This window comes from Oenanthe melanoleuca, chromosome 11, assembly GCF_029582105.1.
Source record: "Oenanthe melanoleuca isolate GR-GAL-2019-014 chromosome 11, OMel1.0, whole genome shotgun sequence".
NCBI lineage: Eukaryota > Metazoa > Chordata > Aves > Passeriformes > Muscicapidae > Oenanthe > Oenanthe melanoleuca.
The window spans coordinates 331,465-355,576 of NC_079345.1; the positions used below are offsets into that span (position 1 = coordinate 331,465).

The 24,112-nt window shown below is 55.2% G+C and overlaps 1 protein-coding gene across 3 annotated transcripts in view; it reads right to left on the minus strand.

Moving 5' to 3' along the window:
* Positions 1–24,112, minus strand: part of ZFHX3 (zinc finger homeobox 3) — a 125,189-nt gene that overhangs the window by 62,229 nt on the left and 38,848 nt on the right. For all 3 annotated transcript variants that reach the window (XM_056500462.1, XM_056500463.1, XM_056500461.1), the window contains exons 2-3: positions 17,247–19,966; positions 14,904–15,400 (exon numbers count right to left, since the gene is read on the minus strand). In XM_056500462.1, coding sequence (XP_056356437.1) covers positions 14,904–15,400; positions 17,247–19,920 — 3,171 coding nt within the window. In that variant the 5' untranslated portion in view covers positions 19,921–19,966. The remainder of the gene's footprint in view (positions 1–14,903; positions 15,401–17,246; positions 19,967–24,112) is intronic.

Below are 24,112 nucleotides of genomic sequence, written 5' to 3' on the forward strand. Positions count from 1 at the left end.
GCTCCTGCCTGGCTCCACACCAACTCCTGCACGGGGCCTGGAGAGCTCTGACAAGGCCATTGCTTATGCTGCCCTGAGGAGCAGCATCCCTGCACACCCACAGCCCCACGGGCTCTGTGGGCAGGGAACAGCACAGCTTCACAGAAAGCAAGTGCCAAGAAAGGCTGGACTTGTAATCACATCCCCCACACCTTCTTCATTGTGCAACAGACCTGCAAGCACTAATTAATCATTCTTGGAAGAGATGCCTGAAGATGCAAACCTGTCTGGGGACAGCCGACAGCCAAGAGCTCCACTGAGACTCCTCCCAGGGAGGATTCCTCCCCACGCCCCGAGGAAGGACAAAGTGCAGGGAGCCAGCCCCTCCCAGTGCAGGGCAAACAGAGGGATGCTGGCTGAAGGGCTCTCCAGGGAGGGAGGAGAGCAGCCAGTGGTGCTGCTCTCCAGCTGCAGTACCTAACTCCAGCAGCACAGGTGCCCCTTGCACACCTGGGGCACCCAGAGGGGAAAGTGCCAGGTCTGGCTGAGCTGGGCACTCTCCTGCAGCACCCAGCTCTCTCCTCTCCCACAGCTGTGCTGCAAAGACTTGCCAGCACAGGAAATCCACTCTTGGGCCATTACAACTCCAGCTGCAGAGAATCTCCCAGATGCCCAAAGTCTCCCCTGGGAGACACAGGCACAAGAGCTGCTGCCCATGGAGATGCACACAGGAGTGTGAGTATCGATCCTATAATTACAGTGCCAAAACCACAGCACCAGGAGAGCACATTTCCTATCAGCTGCCCTGAACTGCTGCCTCAACCCTGCCTGCCTGGCTCCACCACAGGACCCACAGCAGCCCTGCAAGGGCAAGGTGCTGCTCACCTGTGCTGTGCACCTGTGCTGCTCACCTTGCTGGGCTGCTCACCTGTGCTGTGCTGCTCACCTGTGCTGTGCACCTGTGCTGCTCACCTGTGCTGCTCACCTTGCTGGGCTGCTCACCTGTGCTGTGCACCTGTGCTGCTCACCTGTGCTGTGCTGCTCACCTGTGCTGCTGTGGCCAAGGGAACCAACACACTTGACACAGTGCCCTGTGCTGTGAGCAGCCAGCAGTGAGGGATGTCCCCCAGAGCCAGCCTCACCCAGCAGCTCCCGTGGAGCAGCCAGAGCTCAACCAAAGCCTGCACTAGGGACACTCTGATCCTCAGGAAAGCACAGGTTTGTCACCTCATATTTCCAAGGGTGCTGTCATCCCTGGAGAAACACAGTGGAAAAGCTGCACTTTTGCCTGCAAAGCACTGTATGGACAGCAATAAGATGAAGGGATGAAAAAAGAAAAAAAAAATGGTGCCAGAATGCAGCAACATCTCCAAAGAAGAGGCTCAGGGCTTCCAGCCCCTCCTTTCTCAGTGCTGGGACAGGCAGAAGCTGAGGAATTCAGGGAGCCTCATGTTTTCCAGGGTCAGGAAAACAAATAGGGAAAAAACAACTGAAGACAGTAACCATAAGCAGGCCTCACAATGCCACTGCCCAGACCTTTACAACATATTTTATACATCTACTTGAAAATAATCAGTTCAGTGTGAGCTGCTAAGCTGTGAACACTCAGGTGAACTAGAGCAGCCTGGGAATATCGAAAAACACTGGATAAAAAGTAAATTATGTAATCAAAAGGTCTGGGGGGAACCTGGAAAGACAGCAGGATCGAAATCTGTTGTCCATATTGTAATTGTGTAGCTGCTGAGTGATTGAAGAGGCTTTCTGCAGCACAGAGCCAGGCTGGGGCTCTCCATCCCCCGATGCTGGGTTTCCTCCAGCAGCCCCAGGAATGATCCCTGAGTTACAGCAGGGCTCTCTGGAGCAGCACAGGCTCTGTGGAACACACTCCTGGCTCTGGTGTTGATAGAGCAGCTCAGACGGCACCCAAACCCTCTGTGTGTGTGGAGCCTGCCTTAGGGACTGAAATTAAAATGCTATTTCCCCCCACATGAAGTGGGTCTCTGAAGGAACAGCCTGAGCAGTGTCAGACTGGCACTCTGTGCCCTGCCCCTCACCTGGGCACCCAGGTGTGCAGTCCCTCCTGCCCTGCCCGGCTGCAGGTGCCCCAGCACGGGGTGAGGTCCCTCCCAGCAGGACAGGGGACAGCAGGGACCCCACGTGCAGCCAGGGACTGCTGTACTAATGCCATGAAGCCATGGGGGCAGGGGAGCAGCACAGCCAGGCAGCCTGAGCTCAGGCTAGTTAATAAAGCACTCGGACACAGATGAACTCCCCTCGCCCGGGATTTATTGCTTCTTCCATCTCCAGGGAAGAGTGATGGACTGAAGCTCTCCTTGTTTCCATACTGCTTCTTTATAACTTCTCACAGCACCTCAACTCCCAGCAGAACACCAAAAACACTAACAGCAATGCACAAGACAGTTTTTCAATGCTCTCCATAAATTGAAGAATATCAGTACCAATGCCAAGGAGGACACAACCTCCCCTTGCAGGAGCCAACAGAGATCCACAGAAAATAAAAGAGCCACCTCATCCTTTGCCACAGTCCACAGCAAGGAGTTTTCAAGATAAGGGAGGAAGGAAAACTAAAGGATGGTGTGATGGACTAATATGACAGAATGGAAGCAGAAAGAGGAAATACAAAATACTGCTGGAGTCTTGCAGCTGAGGTGAAAACCAGCAGGGCTGGGCAGCCAGAGCACCTCTGGGGCACCTGAGCAGGACAGGAGCACCAGCTGATCCCACACTGCACTGCCAAAGTAAGTTCTTTAAGTGTCTGTGAAACACAAACACAACACACAGCACCACGGAAATGCCCGTGAGAAAATAAATAATTCTTCATTCAGTGAAAGCTTTGGATTGTATTAGACAAAGCCTGGGGCAATGTAATGAAAGAGGAAGATAAAAAGAAATGGAATAATTACTCACAGAATGAGGCAAGAATCCTGCTGGAAAAATATGTATGGAACTACTTATAATTAAGAACCAAAATAATGTCTGCACACAAAGGGCTGAATTAAGGCAACCTGCTACTTCCTGTGTTCTAGAAGGTTGTGAGGGCTCCACAGACTCATGGCCACTAATGTGTCCTGAGTACAGAAAATTATGCAGTTGCTCCTTGCCACAGACACCTGAGCAACTACTCTGCAAGGAAAGGCACCAAGCTCCTGGGGAGAAGAAACCTGCCAAGCACAGCCTGCTCCAGATTCAAGTGGGAACCTCTGCAGCCCCTGGGCACGTCATGGCTTCCAGCAGGAAGGACACACCAGCAGCACAACTGTCTGGCCCATGGATTCTGCAGCCTAGGAACACCTGGGTTTGCTGCTCTCTATTTCCTCTGTGTATCTAAACTCTGATTCAACTGTGGTGCAATTCTGCAGAGGGACCTACACGAGAACAGAATGGCTCTGAGCACCAGTTGCAGCTATTCCCTCCAAGACAGACTGCAGCAATGGAGAACACAGAGAGCAGGAGCCCAGTGAGGCAAAGAGAGCAAAGCTGAGAGGATGAACATCTCTGCCCTTGGTGCTCTGTTCACGTGTGCCTGCATCCACTCTGCCTTCCCAGCTACAGAAACCCCTGGGAAAATCCAGCCCCACTGGTTTTAGCCATCCTGGCTCTGCAACCCAGTGGGCAGCCTGCAGACACAGGGGTCAAGGACAAACCTTTGGAGGCAGCACTGGTCAGCTCCAGCAGGGTGTACTGACCCCTGCAATGAAAAACCACAACAGAGGCAACACAACCTCTGGCAGGAGCAGCATCCACCCACAGCAGAAAGGTGGGAGGAGGTAACAGGGCTAAAGCCCTTTAACTGAAATTGCAGGTGTAACTCCAGTTACCCCAACTGCCCCAAAATTCTCATTTGCGTGACGACACGTGCCACGAGCACTCAGGGCAGCATGGCTGGTGATCCCTGGGCACTGGGCAGTGCAGCCCTGCCCCAGGCACAGCTCAGAGCTGTGGGTGCTGTACCTGCCCCTGCCCCAGGCACAGCTCTGGCTCTGTGGGTGCTGTGCCAGCCCCGTGCCCTGCCCCAGGCACAGCTCAGAGCTGTGGGTGCTGTGCCAGCCCCGTGCCCTGCCCCAGGCATAGCTCTGGCTCTGTGGGTGCTGTGCCAGCCCCAGTCCCTGCCCCAGGCACAGCTCAGAGCTGTGGGTGCTGTACTAGCCCCTGCCCCAGGCACAGCTCTGGCTCTGTGGGTGCTGTGCCAGCCCCGTGCCCTGCCCCAGGCACAGCTCTGGCTCTGTGGGTGCTGTGCCAGCCCCGTGCCCTGCCCCAGGCACAGCTCTGGCTCTGTGGGTGCTGTGCCAGCCCCGTGCCCTGCCCCAGGCACAGCTCTGGCTCTGTGGGTGCTGTGCCAGCCCCAGCCCCTGCCCCAGGCACAGCTCTGGCTCTGTGGGTGCTGTGCCAGCCCCAGCCCCTGCCCCAGGCACAGCTCTGGCTCTGTGGGTGCTGTGCCAGCCCCGTGCCCTGCCCCAGGCACAGCTCTGGCTCTGTGGCTGCCCTGCCAGCCCTGGAGCAGCCGCCAGGCGAGCGCTGCTCTCCTTCCCCACCAAAAGCCCCGAGGCCTCGCGTGTGCACTAACCACAGCCCTTTGAGAGCTCGTGTATTTACAAACTAAGGCATGCTGGAATCAAAGGGGATACCATATGACATAATTCACATTAAAATGTCAACAGGCTGACAATTTATAGAGTCAATCCACCGGAGGTGGGGAGAGCTAAGGCGCAGTAATTGTTTAATTCCCGCTTAAACCAGCAGCAGCTTCACCCTCAAAGCAGCACGGCGTGCACGGCCCCGGCTGCTGCCAGCCCTGGTGCCAGCCTGGCCCTGGGCCAGCACGGATGCAGGCAGTGGCCTTGGCCATCCACTGGCACCAAGCACCCCTGGGGACATGGGATGCAGCTCCAGCCCAGCCCATGGCAAATATTCACCATCAGCACAAGAACAAGCAGTTTTCTGGGAGGGCAGAGTCCCTCTGGTCAGGACTCTGGTGCCCATGTCACACCTGGGCACAGCACAGCTCCTCTGCAGGGGACACAGCAGGTAACACCCCGGGGTGCCAGTGAAGGAACCGACCCACAGGGCCTGGCACTGCACGGCCCTGACCCCAGTGAAAACACCACAGCACTGGAACAATGAGAGCATGGAGTGTCCCGGCCATAAACCCCTCGGGGCACACGGGAACTGTTTACCCAGGTAGAGGCAGCAGCTCTGCCCACACCACACACGTTGTGTTGTTCTGTGATGTTCCACAGCGGTGCCTCAGCCCGCAGACACCCCTGCTGCCAACGTGGCTTGTAGCTTGCAGTAAAGCATAAGGTAGGCAGGAGAGGGAAGCCTGCACCACTGGGAGAAGTTTTACCTGGATAAACCACAGCCAATAAATTTTCTATAAATGCCAGCTAATGCTGTCCCTTGGAGAGCGCTGGGCAGGGACTGCCGGGCTCCAGAGCCCTCGGCACAGCCTCGCTGTCTGTACATAAACAGTAACACCTCATTCTCTCTTCTACCTCATTAACTGAAACGCATTAAAACAAGTGTGCACTGGGAGCAGCAAATGAGACTGTTAAACCAAGCTGATATAATCCTCATCAGCTGTGGGAAATGAGCACACATCCATTACACTGAATCAAGCCGCCAACTGCGACTCGCCGCGGATGCTGAGACCCCAGGAAGATGCTCTTCCCCCCAGCTGTACCAGACAGCTCAGCCCCTGCCTCCAGCACTCTCATGGGGACTCCCAGAGTGCTGGGGCTGCATTTCCATCCCAGCAGCTCCCCACAGCACACAGTGGGGGCCCTGGTCCCACTCTGCAGCCCAGTGCTGTCCGAGCCCGCTGTGTCAAGAAGGAATCTGCTCACTGAGATGCAGGAACCATCAACTCCTCCAGGAGCCCAGGAGAATAAAAGGCTGAGGCAGCAGAGCAGACACACAGAATATGGGATGTTTCCCCAGCCCAGAGCTCCATGGAGACATGGCCTGGCAGTGTGACAGTACCTGAGCACAGGTGATGGACACGTGTTCTCAGCCTGCAGAGCCACACAAGGGGGATACAGACAACAAACACTGATAAACCAGCACTGACACCAGTGTGCCACAGCTGTCCCCATTCCCCTGCTGCTGAACAGGGGGAGGCTCAGCAGAGGCTGGCAAGAGCTGTCACACAGTGACCACTGATGTCCAGCACACAGGAGCAGCTCCACACAAGGATATGAGCTGCTCCCTTCTTCTGCAGGACCATCGTGCCACGGCTCTGCCTTCAGGAGAAAAGACTTGCTTAAAATATTGAAGAAATGTTCATTCTGCCTCCCTGCTGAGGAGGCAGAGCAGGGAGCCCTCCTGATGCTGCAGGAACCAGACAGACCACATTCACCTCAGGCAGACAGACAGACAGACAGCACTCTGTGCCCTCCACCACCTCGGGTCTGAACTGCTGACCTCACCAGAGCAGCTCAGGTTTCCAGACTCTCTTTTCGTGATGTCAGGCAGAGCTGATGAGGCAGGATGGGGTCCCCTCTGCCTCAGCCCTGCGCTGGCAGCAAGAATGTAAACAATGCCTCCAAGGCTCCCAGCTGCTATTGCAGTTTTTGGCTCAGCAGAGCTGCCGCACGGCGCTCCCCCAAGGGCAGGCTGTGCACAGAGCAGCTGCCGGGGACTCGCTGCTCCCTGTGGAACGGGACACCCCGGGCTCTCCCCGGCAGCCTGCACAGGCATTCTGAACGGGGCCCATGAAGTCTGTTTAACCAGCGTGATGTGTGCAACAGAATCACAAAGAAACAGGCATTTAAAGTGACATCTGTTGGATTAATTAGCTGTGTAATTAGCCTCCCCTCTGTGGAGACAGGCTTTGTTGCTGCTGCCAGAAACTTCCCCAGGTGATTCTCTCTGTATCCATCCCTCGGAGCCCAGGGAGTGGGTGAGGTGGGGCTGTAGTGCCCCAGCGAGGGGCAGCAGTCAGCCCAGGGGCAAGAACTGGCTCACAGAACCCCAGCTGCTGCACCTGGGGGTGGAACCCAGACGGGAATGTCCATCACCCCGAGCACATCCTGCAGGTCTGCTGAGAGCAAAGGCAGCGATACAAGTCGGGCATTTATATCCTCCTCAGTTAAAGCAGGACATCCCAGTCTCCTGCAGGCAGCCCCCACCTCCTCTGCAGCCCAGAGCTGGCCCGGACACAGCAGCCGCTGCACAGCCAGCCGAGCCACGGCCAGCCCAGCAGCAGGAGAAGTCCCGGGGTGATCTCCAGGACACAGGGGAAACCCGGGCGCTGGAACAGCGCGCTGCTCGGTGCAGGCAGCTCCCTGCTAGATGTGCTGGGCTCTGCCCGCAGCCCGGGCGCAGGCACCCAGCCCTGCCCTGTGCCACTGCTCCTGCAGCCCGGGATCTGCAGCAGCTGCAGCCAGCCTCACCACGGCCCCGCCAGCCTTAGCCCAAGGCTCCGCTTGCAGAGAACCTGTTGCACAAGTACAACTTATTGCCTAATTTGACTTGCAGAACCTGGCTGCCCACGTCACAGCACAGGAGCAGGACTTTTACGACTGGCAAGGAGGGGAAAAAGCCCATTATGGGATTAAGTTATGTATCGTGCATACATTATTGATTGTAATTGAATGAATTCCCTATGAGATAGCAAACACAGAACCTCCCAAGTGCTTCCATAGCAGTTCTGGGGACTTTGTTTCAAGAGTTTCTTTAGGAACAGCTCAGTTAAAGCTGGAGAAGGATGACACAGTGTCCTGCAGCCCAGTGCACTGGCACAGCCAGACAGAAACCAGCCCTCCCTGCCAGGGCACACAGAACAGCGTGGGGAAAGCACCTCGAGGGCCCCTCCTGCCCTTCCAAGCAGCCCCTGTCAGAGATGGATGCTAATGAAAGCCCATCCATTATTTAGCGAGGTCGTCGCCAGCGAGCCTACAGCTGCAGAACTGCTGCCCAGGCAGCAAAACCTGACCCAGCCCGGCCAGCAAAGGAGCTGAGAGCAGCCTGAGGGCTTCGAGGCTTTTTGCCTGTGTTGAGGAATCCACCTGGGCCAGCAGCTGGGCAGACTAAAACGCCAGCAGCTCTGGGCTCCAGCCCAGGACAAGAGGCTGTGAGCTGCCAGCCCTTGGGACAGCAAAGGGCACCAGTTTGGGTGACACCAGCCAGGTGAATGGACACTGGGACACACTCCTGCTGCCACAGAAGCCAGGAAAAACTCAGATACATAGATCACAAAGAAGCTTGACAAGGCGTTTTTCTGTTTGATTTTTTCCCTTTGTTTGGTTTGTTTAGCTGGGTTTTGCAGCCCATTCTCCCACATATTTTGAATTGTAAACCCTGTCTGACCGAGGGCTTTTAGCCCCGTGTTCTGGGAGCTCCTGGCCCTGCTGTGTGACCAGGGCTCCTGCTCCAGCTGCACTCTCCCTCCTTTGTTATTTACGTTGCTTTTACAGGGTGGTTTCTTTATTAAGCTGCTGGCTGCACATGGCTCAGCACTTACTGGAAAACTTGAAAGAAAACCCTAAGTGACAGAGGCCATAAATAAAACACAGAGCAAGAGATGCTGTGTGCTCTCAGCAGTTCTGATTCCAACCTTTCAAAAAGCAGTGCAGAGAAAGGAAAAGTTCTGTGAGCCTGTACTAACAGACTTTGGCATTCAATACCTAAAGGAAGGGAAAAACATCTTTTAATGCCAGGTGATGCCATGGAGAAATCTGTCACTCAGAGGAACTGAAACCCCATGGAGCAGGTGTCTCAAAGGGTTAAACTGACACGGAGAGCTTTTTGTACCCCAGTTCCTGTCAATCCCAACAGGACCAAAGGTGCTGCATGGTAAGGGTCCATCCTTCCCACACTGGCAGCTCAGATCCTTTCATTACGAGTTTATCCAAGACTAGAGGATGCAGATTCAATTAAAGGTTTTGGAGACCATCTTTAAAAACAACTTTGTAGGGAGACTTCAATAAGTATTTATTTCCCTTGTGAAGCTGCCACTGGAATTTGTCTTAAACCTTGCAGGAAATCAGCTCAAAGTCCTTCATATGCTGTAATTTAAATGGGCTTCAGGCACAATTTGTGCTGCTCAAGAGTGTAATTCACAGCTCTGATGCTGCATCTGCATTCCAAGAGATAAACTTGCAAAAATGAAGCCAAAACACACTGAAGGCAGACAGTGAGTAAACCAGAGTTAACAAAGCTCTAAATCTCCTAATGAGCACGACAGACTTTCTGTGAGCAGCGTTACCCCAAGAACCTTAAAAGGCAGAGATGGGAGGAAGTGTGTGATAAAAATCAAAACCCAAACACATCTCCTTTTGCCCACAACATCATCTGGGTGTTTCAGAACTGAATGAGCCCAGCTCCAAACAGAGCCCTTGGGCAGGTGCCTGGTCCCCAGAGCCCTCCTGCACTGGAGTCCTACAGGGAACATCTGTCAGCCAAGTTTTGGGGTGAGAGGAATCTCAGCTTGACCTTACTGCAGAATTAGGGCAAGACTAATTCACACCAATCCAAATGCAGCTTGCTTTTAACTCCATTTTTGGATCACTTACAAACACAGAAACGCCCTATATCCTTTCAATCTTTTCTCTCCATTGTGGGAAGTTATTTTTATTTTACCTTCTGTCTCTCATCCTCTCTCAACCTCCCCAGCCCTGCCCAGACCTCTTCCCCAGTGAGTTCATGAAGAATCTTACCAAAGCCCCTGGTTATCCCCTGCCCCCAGTCCAGCCCTGCCTGGTCCCTTCACACAACTGACAGTGCTGCAAGAGACTCTCCTCCAAATGTCTGCTTTCCCCTTCCTAACCCACATGCCTCCTAGGACTTTTCTATCCCAGTTTCTATCAATCTGCTGACTCCATGCTTTGCAGTTTCTGGCCCACAGTTCTGCCAGGAGCCCTGTCCCCTCCCGTGGGCTCCTCCAGAACTCTGCTGAGCACAGTCCTGCTAAGTCAGGGACTTTTCCTTCATGGCTCCACCACCTTCAGGATTTATCCTCCATACAGAGGAACCTTTCAATTCTGCTCTCAAACACATGAGAAGAATTCTCTCCTCCTTCCCCTCCCTGTAACACAGCCTTCTTCTCTTTCCCTACCTCCACATGCAATTCTTTCCTATTTGATCACACTGGACTTGCTGTGGACTTTGGCCATGTTCCCCTGCTCTGCTTTCTCAGGGCTTGTTACATTTAACACAGGCACCCCTAAGGTACTTTTTGGTAACTCCTCTGTGACCCACACACATCACAGCCTTTGCTGCATCCAACAGTAGCTCACCCATTTTCACATAATTTTAACTTCAAAGTCAGCAACTATCACAGAAGGTTTTCCTTCTGCCTGGTTCTATTATAGAAGGACATTGCATTTGAATACATTATCACCACCATCATTCTGTAGCTACATCTCATACAATATTCCATGCATCCTCTGGGACTCAGACCTTTTTGGGATTTTCCAGTAAGTCTCTTTGAGAATGCTGTGGCTGGTAAAGGAGACACAAGCTGCTGTGGGAGAGGCCTGATGGGGCAATGCTGCTCTATGGTGGGACTGAGGCTTTCTGCACATCCTCCTTCCTTTCTGTCCAAGTCAGCACAGATCCACAGTCCCACCACCACCAGCACCACCAGCACTGATATTAAAGAGTCCTTTTCCTGCACACTCCTCATCTCCAGCTAACAAAGAGCCTCTGTGCATGGCACCATGTAACCCAAACCCTCTCCTTCAGACTCCCTGCTCCCTAAAAAAGTGAACTCAGCACTTGGAAGCACTGAAAAGGAAGACACTGAATGAACTCATTGAAGGCACTTGCTGGCAGTCTGGCCAGCAGTGTGTTTCTTCAGTGCTTCTTTGTTTAAACTTCTTCTGAGCTGCACATTCTGAACTAGAGATTGTCAGGAAGTTGTAGGAAATGTCCAAACCTGGCTCTGTCTCAAGCAGATTAATTCCTTCTGGAACTCCACCTGTGCACAGAGGCTGGGAACTCGTGCCCAACCCCTTCCAGATGTGTGAACGCTGCTGTGCTCCACGCCTGGTGTCAGCTCTGTGCTCACGAGGACACACCTGGCTGCTGCTCCAGACTGCCCCAGCTCACAGCCCCTGTCACCCACCCAGCACACACCAGGGGAAGGGGGTCTTCAAACCCAGCATCCACCTCAAGGCACAACATCCACCTCAGAAATGCAAAGCCATGCACTGGCAGTGCTGCTCCTGCTTCCAGGGAATTCCCTGGGATATAAACCCACCCCTCAGCATCCACCTCAGAAATGCAAAGCCATGCACTGGCAGTGCTGCTCCTGCTTCCAGGGAATTCCCTGGGATATAAACCCACCCCTCAACATCCACCTCAGAAATGCAAAGCCATGCACTGGCAGTGCTGCTCCTGCTTCCAGGGAATTCCCTGGGATATAAACCCACCCCTCAACATCCACCTCAGAAATGCAAAGCCATGCACTGGCAGTGCTGCTCCTGCTTCCAGGGAATTCCCTGGGATATAAACCCACCCCTGAGGCAGAGGAGAGGCACAGGCACCACATTCCCCCAGCAAGTGCTGATAAAATAAAAGGATTTCCACTCTTGCCACACAATTCTGGGAGGACAGCAAGGAACTTGGAGCACACAAAAGTGAAGGAAAGGTTACCAGACCCTTCCAGTGTTTTGCCACTGCTGTCCCCTCGCCCCTGGCAGGGAACAGACCTGACAGAAGCTGTTGCAAGGTGCAGGACAGAGATGGCAGCAGAAGACTGGACCTGCTCCCCTGGCACTGGAGTGCTGCAGGAGACTGAAAGCTTCACCCCACTACAGACTGACAAGTGTCTCCAGATCACATTTTCTGGCAGCAAATAGCACTGACAGAAGTGGCACTTGGGCAATGTAAGCAGCCAACAACATGTGATTTAGGAAAAAAATGGCAAAAGCAGCAGAATAAGGAGGATTGTGTGTGATAAGCCCAGTGTGTGCTCTCACCCAGCAGCATCTGGAGAGGATTTTCTCCAGCAGGCAGGGAAGAACTCGATTACATCCAGTTAACTGTGCTCTAAACTGATTATGCATGTGCCAGGCTAATGGATTACATTAGCAAGAGGAAAAATAACATCCAATCAATCTCAATTTACTGCAGACCACACCAAGGCCTGAGAGAAGAGAAACCATTCTGTGAACTCCCCCCAGTGCTGCTGCATCCCTGCAGTTCTCAGCAGACATGGCATCACAGCTGCTCCAAGGGCTGGGAGCTGTGCTGGGGCTGCTCCAGCCTCACCAGAGAGGCTTTTCCACACCATCAAGCCCTGAATCCAGCCTCTGCTCCAAGCTCTAGCCAGCCACACTGGAAGGCCAACACATGGGGCATTGCAAAGGAATCCATTGCTCTGGAACGTGTTATCCTTCAGCTGCTGTTCCCTGCTGTTGTGTCAGAGGCAACACAGGGCTGTAGCAGCACTGAGACTGCCCAGGCCTCTCACAAACCTGAAAACTGGCTATTACTCTTTGCCTGCCCAAGGAAAACATCCTAGGAATCTTTATTACAAAAACCTACGCCTGTCCCCTGATGCTGATGGGATATTTTTTTTCCTCTTTCTTCTTTTTTTTCCCCTTTTCTCTCCCCTCATTGAGGGAATTCTAGTGCCCCAGTTGTTTTCCCCACTGCAGATGAAAAGCCTGGATAAAGAAAGCTTTAAACCTTTGCAATGTATACTTATAACAACAATATTACGTGTAAAAAAATCATAATACAGCTTTCAAACAACTCTCCTGTACCCCAAACTGACCTCCACAGAGGAGTTCTCCTCTCTCCTGCCCCCAGTTTCCAAGCTGTGTCACTCCCTCAGGTCTCCTGCACACCAGAGCAGAGGTGTGTGTGCAGACCTGATCATTTCAGAGCCAGACTCTGCAGGGGGAGGCAGGATCCAGCTCAATGGAGCAATCACTGTCCCACCACCCTGGCCTCAGCCTGAGCCCAGAGAAACACAGCCCTGCTCTGAGCAGCTCCCCATCAATTCCACACAGATCCAACACCCTCAGCTCAAGGCAAACCTTTTATGATGCTCCTGGTTATCACCTTCCCCCTGAATCTGCTGGAACTGTGAAATCCTAGGAAAAATCCAGGAGTTTTGAAAACATGTCTACCCTGCAATGTGGGTGGGTACTACAGAGCTCAATGTCAAGTCTTAAATTTTTGTTACATAAAGAAAAGTTTTCCAAGAAATAACTAACAAGTGCAAGGTATACTCTGTGTGTATCTAAAGAAACCTCAGCACAACGGGGGGAAGGCAGGAAGAAAAGGATGAGGACAGAAAGAAAATAAAAGAAGCTGTGAGGAATGAGCAGACAATGAGTAGGAGAGCACGTGTGAACGGAGGGGATGCTGCAGAGATTTATGGCAATTTGTACCTGATTGTTCATACTAAAGCTATTATGGGATGATTAGAGAAAAAGGTGAAGCTTTAAGTCCAGTGAAAATCAATAGAAACGTCTGGAGCAATTCTGCTGCACGAGTGAAAGGACTATTTACTGTATCCGGAGCTCCTCTTGGGTTACAGCCCACAGGGCTCGGCCAGAGGGAGGGGCTGGGGCCAGAGGGATGAGCCAGGAAAGACAAGAGGGTTATAATGGCTGTAAGGAGAGCAGCACACACGGGGAGGGCCGGGAGGGAAGGTAAAGACAACAGGACGGGAGTGACGGCCCAAGCAGCACCGGCATGAACACACACAGCGCCTCCAACAACACGCACACGTGCGGCTCCCCTGGCAGACCCTGTGCCACCCCTGTGCCACCCCTGTGCCAGGCCTGTGCCACCCCATGTGCCAGGCCTGTGCCACCCCTGTGCCAGGCCTGTGCCACCCCATGTGCCAGGCCTGTGCCACCCCTGTGCCAGGCCTGTGCCACCCCCTCTGCCAGGCCTGTGCCAGGCCTGTGCCAGGCCTGTGCCACCCCTGTGCCAGGCCTGTGCCACCCCTGTGCCACCCCTGTGCCATCCCTGTGCCACCCCTGTGCCAGGCCTGTGCCATCCCTGTGCCACCCCTGTGCCATCCCCTGTGCCATCCCTGTGCCACCCCTGTGCCACCCCCTGTGCCAGGCCTGTGCCACCCCATGTGCCAGGCCTGTGCCACCCCTGTGCCACCCCTGTGCCACCCCTGTGCCACCCCATGTGCCAGGCCTGTGCCACCCCTGTGCCACCCCCTGTGCCACCCCTGTGCCACCCCCTGTGCCAGGCCTGTGCCACCCCCTGTGCCAGGCCTGTGCCACCCCTGTGCCACCCCTGTGCCACCCCTGTGCCACCCCTGTGCCACCCCATGTGCCAGGCCTGTGCCACCCCTGTGCCCTCCCTGTGCCACCCCTGTGCCAGGCCTGTGCCACCCCTGTGCCATCCCTGTGCCACCCCTGTGCCAGGCCTGTGCCACCCCTGTGCCATCCCTGTGCCCTCCCTGTGCCACCCCCTGTGCCAGGCCTGTGCCACCCCTGTGCCATCCCTGTGCCCTCCCTGTGCCACCCCCTGTGCCAGGCCTGTGCCACCCCTGTGCCACCCCATGTGCCATCCCTGTGCCACCCCTGTGCCAGGCCTGTGCCACCCCTGTGCCACCCCTGTGCCATCCCCTGTGCCACCGACCACACCAAAAGCCTTCGAGTGACACAGAGTGACAAACTCCTATGGGAAAGAGCCAACAAACCACGGACAAAGCTCGCCTTGCACAGCTTTTCTAGCAGCAGTTGCTATTTCTGTGCAGGGTACCACAGCTGCAGTGCCACAAGACACACCAGCCCCCTCTAAAGCACTGTGACCATCCACTGCCCCAACGTGGACGAGCAGCCACCAGCAGAACACAGCACGCACAGAGACTGGGTGCCAGTGGAGAGCTCTCAGCAGCTCACCTCCAGGGGGTCACAATCCCCTGTGGTTCAACCGAGATCCTCCTTGAAAAAGGCAAGGAGAGGAAGCAGAGACAAGCCTACCTTGTAGAGCTTGAGGCTGGCCTCGTGCCTCGAGTTGACGGTGTGCAGGCGCAGCTTCTCCAGGCTGTTGGTGTAGTAGTCGCACGCGTTGCACTTCAGATGCACCGGGTTCCCGATGGCCACGCACTTGAGCCTCCACTCGTTGGCCTTGCCCCCCTCCTTGATGTGTGCCACCAGCTGGTACTTCTGCACGTGCTTGTCCGTCTTGCAGTGCAGCTGGAAGTTGGCCTTGAGCTGCGTGTTGTAGCGGCACAGCTTGCACTGGTACGAGTCGCCCAGCACCGCCTTCCACTCGTCCTCGGGCAGGCTGCGCTCCACGTTCATGTGCAGCCCCAGCATGTCCAAGTTATCTGTCGTGAACTTGTTGCACACGGCGCACTGGAAGAGCTTCAGGGACGGGTCGTTGGTCTGCGTGAAGCTCTCCCCCAGGTTCATCAGCTCCTCAGACACCAGCTGCCCGCCGCCCAGACGCATGTCCAGCGGGATCTCGCCACCCACTGCGCAAGGAAACAGGACACAGGGCGTCACAAAGGCTCCGCCCCAGCCAGAGACGGACACAGAGCGGGACACAAGCTGCTCCCAAGTGCCACCCGTGTACCCAGCAAGGCACGGTGACACCACTGGGAGCTCTGGGCCTCCCTTCGCAGGCTCCTCTGCGCTGCTGGGCTGCACCAGAGCTGAAGAGAAAAGTTACTGTCACCCAGCCCTCCGCCTGTCAAAGGCAGCAAAAAACCCTACAGGCTTCGAGAGGATGAACAATTCCACAGCACCACTCTGAAAGTTTCTGTGGCTATCTCAACAACGGCATTAACGCTTCATTCTGGTTTTTGTTGCCTCTCTGCTTGTGCAGTAGCCAAGCACAGTCCCTACCACACAAAACAAAGGTCATCAGTCACAAGCCCAGGTGATGGCCACATCACAGGGGTCACCACACTGCCCTCACAAGCTGGCAACACTGCAGAGCATGGCATGGACAGCAACCACCTGAGAAGTGCCACTCCTGCACCGGTGTATCTCATCTCTTGTCCAAGAGTGCAGAATGGTGAAGAATCTTCTAAAAACAGTTTCGACAAGGTAAAAACAACAACTAAAGAGGGTGTGAAATCATGTCAAGGACAGCCAGGAGAAGCCTGTGTTTGTCAGGCTGACTTCAAACTAGAGCTCTACTCTGTTCATTCACAGCTACTGAGCACAACCAGGCTCCTACCCCCACCAGAGCACCTGAGAGATGCAGACAGAGAAACTCTGCACAAGCACAGAGACAAACCAGGACTCCTGTGCCTCTTTGCTCTCCTTTTCTGTTTTTAAGACATTTATGCTCTTTCTACAGCTTTTTGGTATTTTACCTTGACTTGATGTCACAGCTCAGCTTAACAATCCTATGAAAGGAACCAGGTCAACAATTCCTCAGTTAATCAAAAAAGAGATGTTATTTCCTTAACTTTTAATTTCCTATGTTGCAAGTTATTTGCTGAGAAGCAAATGCTCTTTAAGACACTCTCTCCTGAACTCACCATGCAGAAAAAACCCAAAAGCAGACTCTTGTGAATTATTAATGTTCTGCTTAGTTTTGGACAAAGTATAAGAACGGGAAAGATCTGCTCCACTTCTTGCCAAGCTCACAGCGTGTGCCCGAGTCAGAAGGGCCAGCCTGGTGTCAAAAGGGTTATTAACAGGGGCAGGGCCTCCCCCTGCAACCACCAAGTGCACAGCTCACAAACTGCTCTCCAGGCAGCTCGGGACATCCAACGCCCCGTCATTTACCTGAGGAGCTTCAGTTAAAACACTCCCAAATTACAACTGCCCCGTGCCTCACTAAGGAGGTGCTCTGGGCTTCAGAATTCTCCAGTCCCGTGGGTCACTGGCAGCAGACAAACACCACCCTTTCCACCCCTCCCAAACCTGCTTACCTCATCTTCTCAAGGCAACACAACATGGAACAAACCTACCCCAAACAAATACACCTGCCTTTGGGAGTGCCAGCAGGTGACTGCACCTTCTCCCAAAGCTCTCCACCAAACTACTCCCATTCTCAGCAAACCCAGGAGAAGTTCTCAGGAAACACTGTAGTTAGGATGCTTTCCACAACGAGGAAGAACATTCAGTGCCACGGCATCCGTAACCCGTGTCTGCTGTTCCATTAACTCCCTAGGAAAACTCTTGGAAAAGGTACTAGAAAAGCCACAAGATGAGGAAAAACTGCTCTGGGTGAACAGAGACGAGAAATCTGCACTGTGCAGCCTCCATCCTCGACCACCACACAGAGGCAGCTGGTGGGGCACAGTGCCAGAGCCCTTTGCCGGCTCTCTCACACCAACAGGGCGCAAACCCCTTCAGCCTCACCTAGAGACGGAGCCATGGTCGCCATGGGGCTGGCGGGATCGAGCTGGAACCCCCCCATCATGAACTGTGCATCCGAGGAAGTGCTGTCCATCTTCAGGTTGGGCAGGTTCATGTTCTGCGCCAGGTAGTACTGGTAGAGCTCGGCCTCGGCGGGGGACGGCAGGCTGCCGAGGCCCAGGTGCCGGTTGTGTTGGATCTGGGACATGTTCTGCTGAAGCAGCATCATATTGTGCATGTGCTTCTCACTGGTCATGTGAATCCGAAGGTTCCTGGCCACGTTGGTCTCGTAGTCGCACACCTCGCAGCGCCACGTGGGTTTGGTTTTTGGTTTGGTGGGGGAGGGAGCCCCGCAGGTGCTGCCGATGTTGGCGGCCGCCGCCGCAGCCGCAGCCGCCGCCGCCGCCCCCGCCGTGTGGCTGAAGACTTGCTCTCCCCCTCCGTTCTGCAGGTTCTGCATGTTGTTGAGATGCTTGTCGGACTGCATATGAATACTGAGGTTGCCTTTGGTAGTTGTGGAGTAGTTACAGACCTCGCAGCGGAAGGGTTTGTAACCACAGGTGTAGCTCTCGCCGCGCGCCAGCCGCGGGTGCGGCTGCCCGCTCTTGCAGTAGACGCAGGAGCCGCCCGGCTCGGGGTGCTTCTCCTTCATGTGCGCCTCAAGCGTCTGCTGGTACTTGTAGTGCCAATTGCACTTGGGACACTTGAGTGTCTTGCACGAGTTGCGAGAATGCATCATGGTCATGTGGCCGCCCAGCGACCGCGAGGAGCCCAGCACCGTGTCGCACTTGGGGCACTCCACGCCGCTGCCCGAGGGGCACTCGCCTCCCCCCAGCTCGCAGAGGGGGCCAGCGTGCTGGTGATGGGAGATGTAGCTCCCGTCCTCGCCCTCTGCACTCTCATTTGGTTCTGGTGCTGTGGCATTGTCTTTATTGGCACTTTCATCGATGAAGTCCAGCCTCCTGCTGCCCTCGGCCACACTGGCGCCGCCGCCCTCATTGTTAAAGCTTAAGTGATTCCTCCTGTTTGCACCATCAAAGACAAAGGAAGAAGCAGAATTAGAACTAGTAGAAGCCGTGCCCCGTGACAGGGTCTGGAGCACGTTAGGCATTAAGGGAGAGTTAGAAATGCTTTGGTTTGAGAGAGCAAGGTCCTTTTTGCTGCTGCCACTGCCTGCCACAGCCCCAACATCCTCCTGGGGCCGGTCCTCCAGTTCATCCTCCAACTCGTTTGGAAATAGTCCTTTGCAACCCTCATCATCCTCATCTTCTTCCTCTTCCTCCTCCTCCTCTTCCTCCTCCTCCTCTTCCACATCCTCCTCCTCCTCCTCTTCTACCTCCTCGGCCGGCTCCACCTTTTCCGAGAGGCTGTCCTGGTCGTCCCCCTCTTGTTTCTCCCCCCCTGCCACCCCAGGGTCCTTCCCCTCCGAGGATTTGGTGGGACTGGAAGCCAGCGGGCCCAGGGGGACTGAGGTAATGGGAGTCTTCAGAGCCGAGCTGGTCAGCCCACCCAGGTTGAGGAGTGCACTGGGGGCCAGGACACCCGCTGCCGGTGGCTCGGCTCCGCCGGCCGCCCCGGCCTGGAGGGCCTGCTCACCTTCCATGCAAATGCCACTGAATTTACCATAAAAACTGTGTCCAGGGCCTATGAGGTTAGCTGCGGAAACGAGAGGGTGCTGAAAGGTTTTGTTTTTTGGTTCCAGAAAGCTGACAAGGGGTTCCTTGTCTTTGCCTATCCCTTGGATGATAGCGGAGATGTTCTTATTGCTAAGAATTTTCCGCTCCTCCTCACTCAGAGTCATTCGGTGGTCGTGCACGGCATGGGTCACGAACGAGCGGACATACCCAAAGGAGAGCTTGCACAAGAAACACATCAGGATGGGCTTCCTCTTCCCGTAGAGCACAAAGCCATCGAATTTGGACAGGTCCACATTGTTGGGAACATCTTTGGATACGCAGGAGCTTTTGGCAGAACCGTCGCTGTTCAGGTAATCCTTGTTGCTTTTGTGTCGCACATCGAAGACGCGGAAGCTGTGCAGGACGGGGCTGACGCCCGCCAGGGCTGAGGTATTCGGGAAGGCCTGGTCTGAGCCCTCAAACCACTTCCCGAAGGATGAGGCTATGTGGAAAGTGTTGATGATCTGCGGGTAGACGGGGGCGGCGGCGGAGGGCTCTCCCTGCTTGGGCAGGGAGTTGGGGAGCAGCGAGGGGAGCGCCCCGCTGCCGCCGGCGCCGCCGCCCTGCGCCAGCTGGCTGAGGCTCTCCACGATGTAGGCCGAGCCGTCGGGCTGGTAGACGATCTCGCCGGCCAGGTTCTCCACGTCGCTCTCGTCGTCGCCGTCCTCGCTGCTGTCGGTGCCGCTGTCCCCGCGCGGCGGTGGCGGTGGGCCCGGGCGGGCGCCGGCGCAGCGGTGCTCCATGTAGCTCTGCAGGCCGGCGAAGGAGGCCGCGCACTGGCCGCAGCTCAGCTCCCGGCCCGCGGGCTCGCCGCCCTCGGCGCCGCGCTCGGCCGCCGGCACCCTCAGGCCGTCCAGGGGGCCGCAGCTCTCCGCCGGCTGCTCCATGCTGCCGGCCGGCTCGGGGAGGTGCGCGCTGCTGAGATCAGTCCATTGCTGGTGCTGGGGGATGCCGCAGCCATTGTCCTTGCCGGGGATGACGGGCGAGTCACAGCCTTCCATGGCAGGGCCGGCACGGAGCGCTCATTGCACCCGCTACGGCTCCGACCTGCGGGGAGAGCACAAGGCCGTGAGTCAGGGCACCCCACACGGGGCTGGGGGCCAGGACGGGCTGCAGGGACAGGGATGGGCAGCCCAGGCCTGGGGAACGACTGCTGGGAACGAGCAACGGGAACGCTTTGGCAGCAGCAGCACAAGAAGCAAACTGAAGGGGCCTGGAAGGTGGCAAAAACCTCCTTAACACCTCTCCTGAAGGGAGCCTGCAGGAAGATTGTAGGACCTGCACCATCACCCCCAAGGCCTTGGGTCTTCAGAAAACAAAACTTGGGAAAGTTTATGACAGAAACGAGATAGACAACAAAACAGTTCTGTGGCTTTACAACGTGGTAGAACTCGTATTCTCTGTCTCCCCCTAAGGCAATGCTGTTTTTGGGGTGTTACCCTTCTGCTAAAGGCTTGGGAAGCTACCACACAGGCACCTCAACGGGAAACACACGACCCAGAGCAACTTGGCGAGTTTGGGTAACAGTGCTCAGGACGCACAGGAGACGTAACTGCTCTGCTCTGGACAGAGTTTAAACACAGAGATGTCAGGAGAGAAACCAAACAGGAAATTCCAGATCTGACAAGGGTGCATCCTGGGGACTGGAAAGCCATCAGCCCACCATGCTCCAGGAACCTCCAGGGATCCTGCAGGGCTCAGCCTCCGCACAGGGATCGCTTCCTCTCAGCCCTGGGGACAAACGGAGGGGGCAGGTCCTGCAACAGGAGGACACCCTGCCCACTACTTCCATTCCACCAAATCAGCGTGACTGGAGGATTCCCAGGACTGCCAGGCAGGCAGTGGGCCTGAGCTACTGCCCACAGACAACATCCAGGGCCCCTGTCATCCTGACCCTTTCTGCTGCATCTGGTCAACGACTCCAATGCTGCAATCCTAAAGGAGTCCTGCAATCCTAATGGAGCCCTATTCAGTTCATACAGAAAGTGTGAGGAGAACTGGAAACCTGACAGAGAAGATACAAACAATTGCAAAGCCAGTGACGTGCCACAGCAGCACTGGGTGAACTACCTGAATTAGTTCAAGCAGAAGAAAATTGAGTGACAATCTGCATTTTTTTTTTTTGGTCTCACTATCTCGCAGTTTATTTTCCTTTACTACACAAAGCCATCCACACTCTGCTGATTTCTCTAATGTGTTTGTACTTCCTCTTCACATTTGCCTTCTGGTGAAGCCTGAAGAAAAAGCATTTACAACTACCACTGAAGGCAAAGCCATAGTCTCAAAGCCCATGTGCAAGGACGCCTGCAGAATGACACAGGTGCAACAGAGACACCACCAGTGTGATCACACACAACATCACACAGCCCCACCATCGCTGGGCTCTGTGCCATACACAGCTGCCTCTGCACTGGCAATAAACAGGGACTTGCTCTGCAGTGACAGTCCTCTGCTGCACTGAGCAGAACAAGCAGGAAAAGCAGAATCCTGCTGCCAAAAGGCTCTGGGGTCTCAGTCAGCCAGCTCTGCTCCCCCAGCCCAGGCTATGCCCCAGCCATGGAACAGCTTCTGCTGCACCAGCTCCCTCTGGATCATGATGCCAGCTCCTCCTGTGTCCAGGCTGCATGTTCACCTTCCCACAGCATGCCTCCTCTCTGCCTTTTCGCTGCTACTTCTGCACTGGCAACTGCAACCCAAATTAAACCAAAACACATTCATACCGGGGGAAACGAGGGAAAAAACTCCACAAGCCTTGGAATTTTGCCAAGTGAAGTTTTAGGAATATCCATGGGGACTTCAAAGCACAACATGGAATGACAACACCCTACTAATTCTTTTAGACATGGAGTGTTGTGTGGGCCAGCACAGCCACTCCTGGGACACACGGCCAGGCGAGGCATGGCCTCTCCTGGGACCCACGGCCAGGTGAGACACGGCCTCTCCTGGGACCCACGGCCAGGTGAGACACGGCCTCTCCTGGGACCCACGGCCAGGTGAGACACGGCCACTCCTGGGACCCACGGCCAGGTGAGACACGGCCACTCCTGGGACCCACGGCCAGGTGAGACACGGCCACTCCTGGGACCCACGGCCAGGTGAGGCATGGCCACTCCTGGGACACACGGCCAGGTGAGACACGGCCACTCCTGGGACCCACGGCCAGGTGAGGCATGGCCAGGTGAGGCATGGCCAGGATCACAGCAGCTCTGCCACCAAGAGCTCCTGAGTGGCAGGAGCTCCTGAGTGACAGCCCGGCCGGAAGGTTAGCAGGGCTGGAGGGGCGGGAGGGTTAACAGCCTGATTGGAAAATCAATGTAATAAATGCTTGGTAAGTTACAGGAACATGCGGGAAGAGGAGGCCGCGATTGATAAAGGACTGCAGCTTTGATGCTGCACTGGGGACTTGTTTATTGACAGGAAAGCCAATCTCTCTCCTGGCCCGGCCCGGCCAGCAGACCCGCACGCTCCAATTAATTGGTGGGCTTTTCTGCCTTGGCTTGCTTTAACAGCTCTCCCCCACTCACTCCAAGTTAACCAGCTCAAGATGTGCTATGCCAAAGGAATCTTCCCTCAACACAGGGGAGCACTCACAGGGCACGTGGAAAAACCCAGAGCCAAAACGGCCAGGGCACAGGCTGAGACCCTGCACAAGCCCAAGCTCTTCTGATGATTCAGTGACATCAAAGTTGTTCCTGAAGGGAGCACAAGGCGTGAAAATATTTGTTTCTATTCACACAGAAGCTGCAGGCATCATCACTTTAAACTGGAAACAGCAATTTCCTTGCTACCGCAAACCAGGTTCTAAGCAGGAGCACAATGCAGTTACTAGTCCACTATTGGGCCCTGTGTCTTCCAGCACCCTGGAGCACCCCTAGGCCACCTGTGTGGGGACAGACAGTGTGGGAGAGCTCAGATGGACAGACAGTGTGCGCTCCACACCTCCCACTCGCTCCCCCTGCCGCCCTCTCCGCTCTGTTTATCAGCCAGTCAATAAGAAAAGGTAGTTCTTACTTAAGGAGGCAGAAGTCAACTCGTCAGGTCGATCAGCACTCTGTCTGTAAACATGGTTTCCCGTAAAATCAATGAACTCCAGTTACAGAGAGAACAGCCTGAGTGCCAGAGACTCTGCGCTCTCACACTGCCCCCGTGGCAAAGAAGGGCTGTGCTGGTCCCTTCTGCAGCCTCACATGCCACCCTGCCCTGCCCCTGCCCCACAGCACCACTGCATCTCCCATCCCTCGGAGCCAGCGTGGCAGCACGTGCCCAGCACAGCACAGTGTGCCCCACGCTCGTGCCACGAGCCACGCCGTGCAGAGCGCGTGGAGTCCATCCTGTGTCCCCCTGCCCAGAGGGACAGACACCCCATCCTCCAGCAGGGACTGGCTGGTCCTGGCAGCTCCCTGTCCCCCAGCCCGGGCACTGGCTGCCTCCCCCGGGCCGTGGCGAGCAGTGCGGGATGCAGCGGGAGGGAGGAGGGGGCTCCTGCTGCTGCCCAGGCTTCCCGAGAATTAAATATGAACAGCCGCGCTGTGTAATTTTAAATTGTTAATTAGCACAGGGTTAATTAGGCGGCCCTTTCACAAGAGGCTGTTTGGCAGTAAACCAAGACTAGAAGCAATGAGGAAGGAGGAAAACAAAAGGAGAAAGCGACAGTGAGAAACTGTTCCCTCAGCTAATGACCCACATGGCACCACGGAAAAAAGGGCACTGAGGACATGAGGAGATACCAGCAGATGCATTTCACCCACAGCCAGGACCTTGGTGACACTTGTTCCAGCCTGAAAACTCAGGATGGACACAGCAAAGGTGAGCGAGCAGCCAGCTCACCGTCACGGTCACAGAAACACAGAGTGGCCAGGAAGGGCTCTGAGCTCCCTGGAACAGGTGTGCACAAAGTGCCACGAGCAGGAGCCCAGGCAGGGCTGTGAGGGTCACGGTGACCCTCGGAGGTGGTGACACACCCAACCTGGCAGCACAGCTCTCTGTGCACCTCCCCACACCTGGTGCGCTGCGCAGCGCTCGGCGAACACTTAGGAAATTGCAAGTGGAAAGACATGATAAAAATAATTGCCTAGGATCAAGAATTCAAAAATTAAGGAAGAACAGAATGTATGTTGCCAAAGCAACTTTAATTTTGCTCCTTTATGCATATGAATTATGATAGTGCCTGCAATTAGGTGAGCACACGCTGCC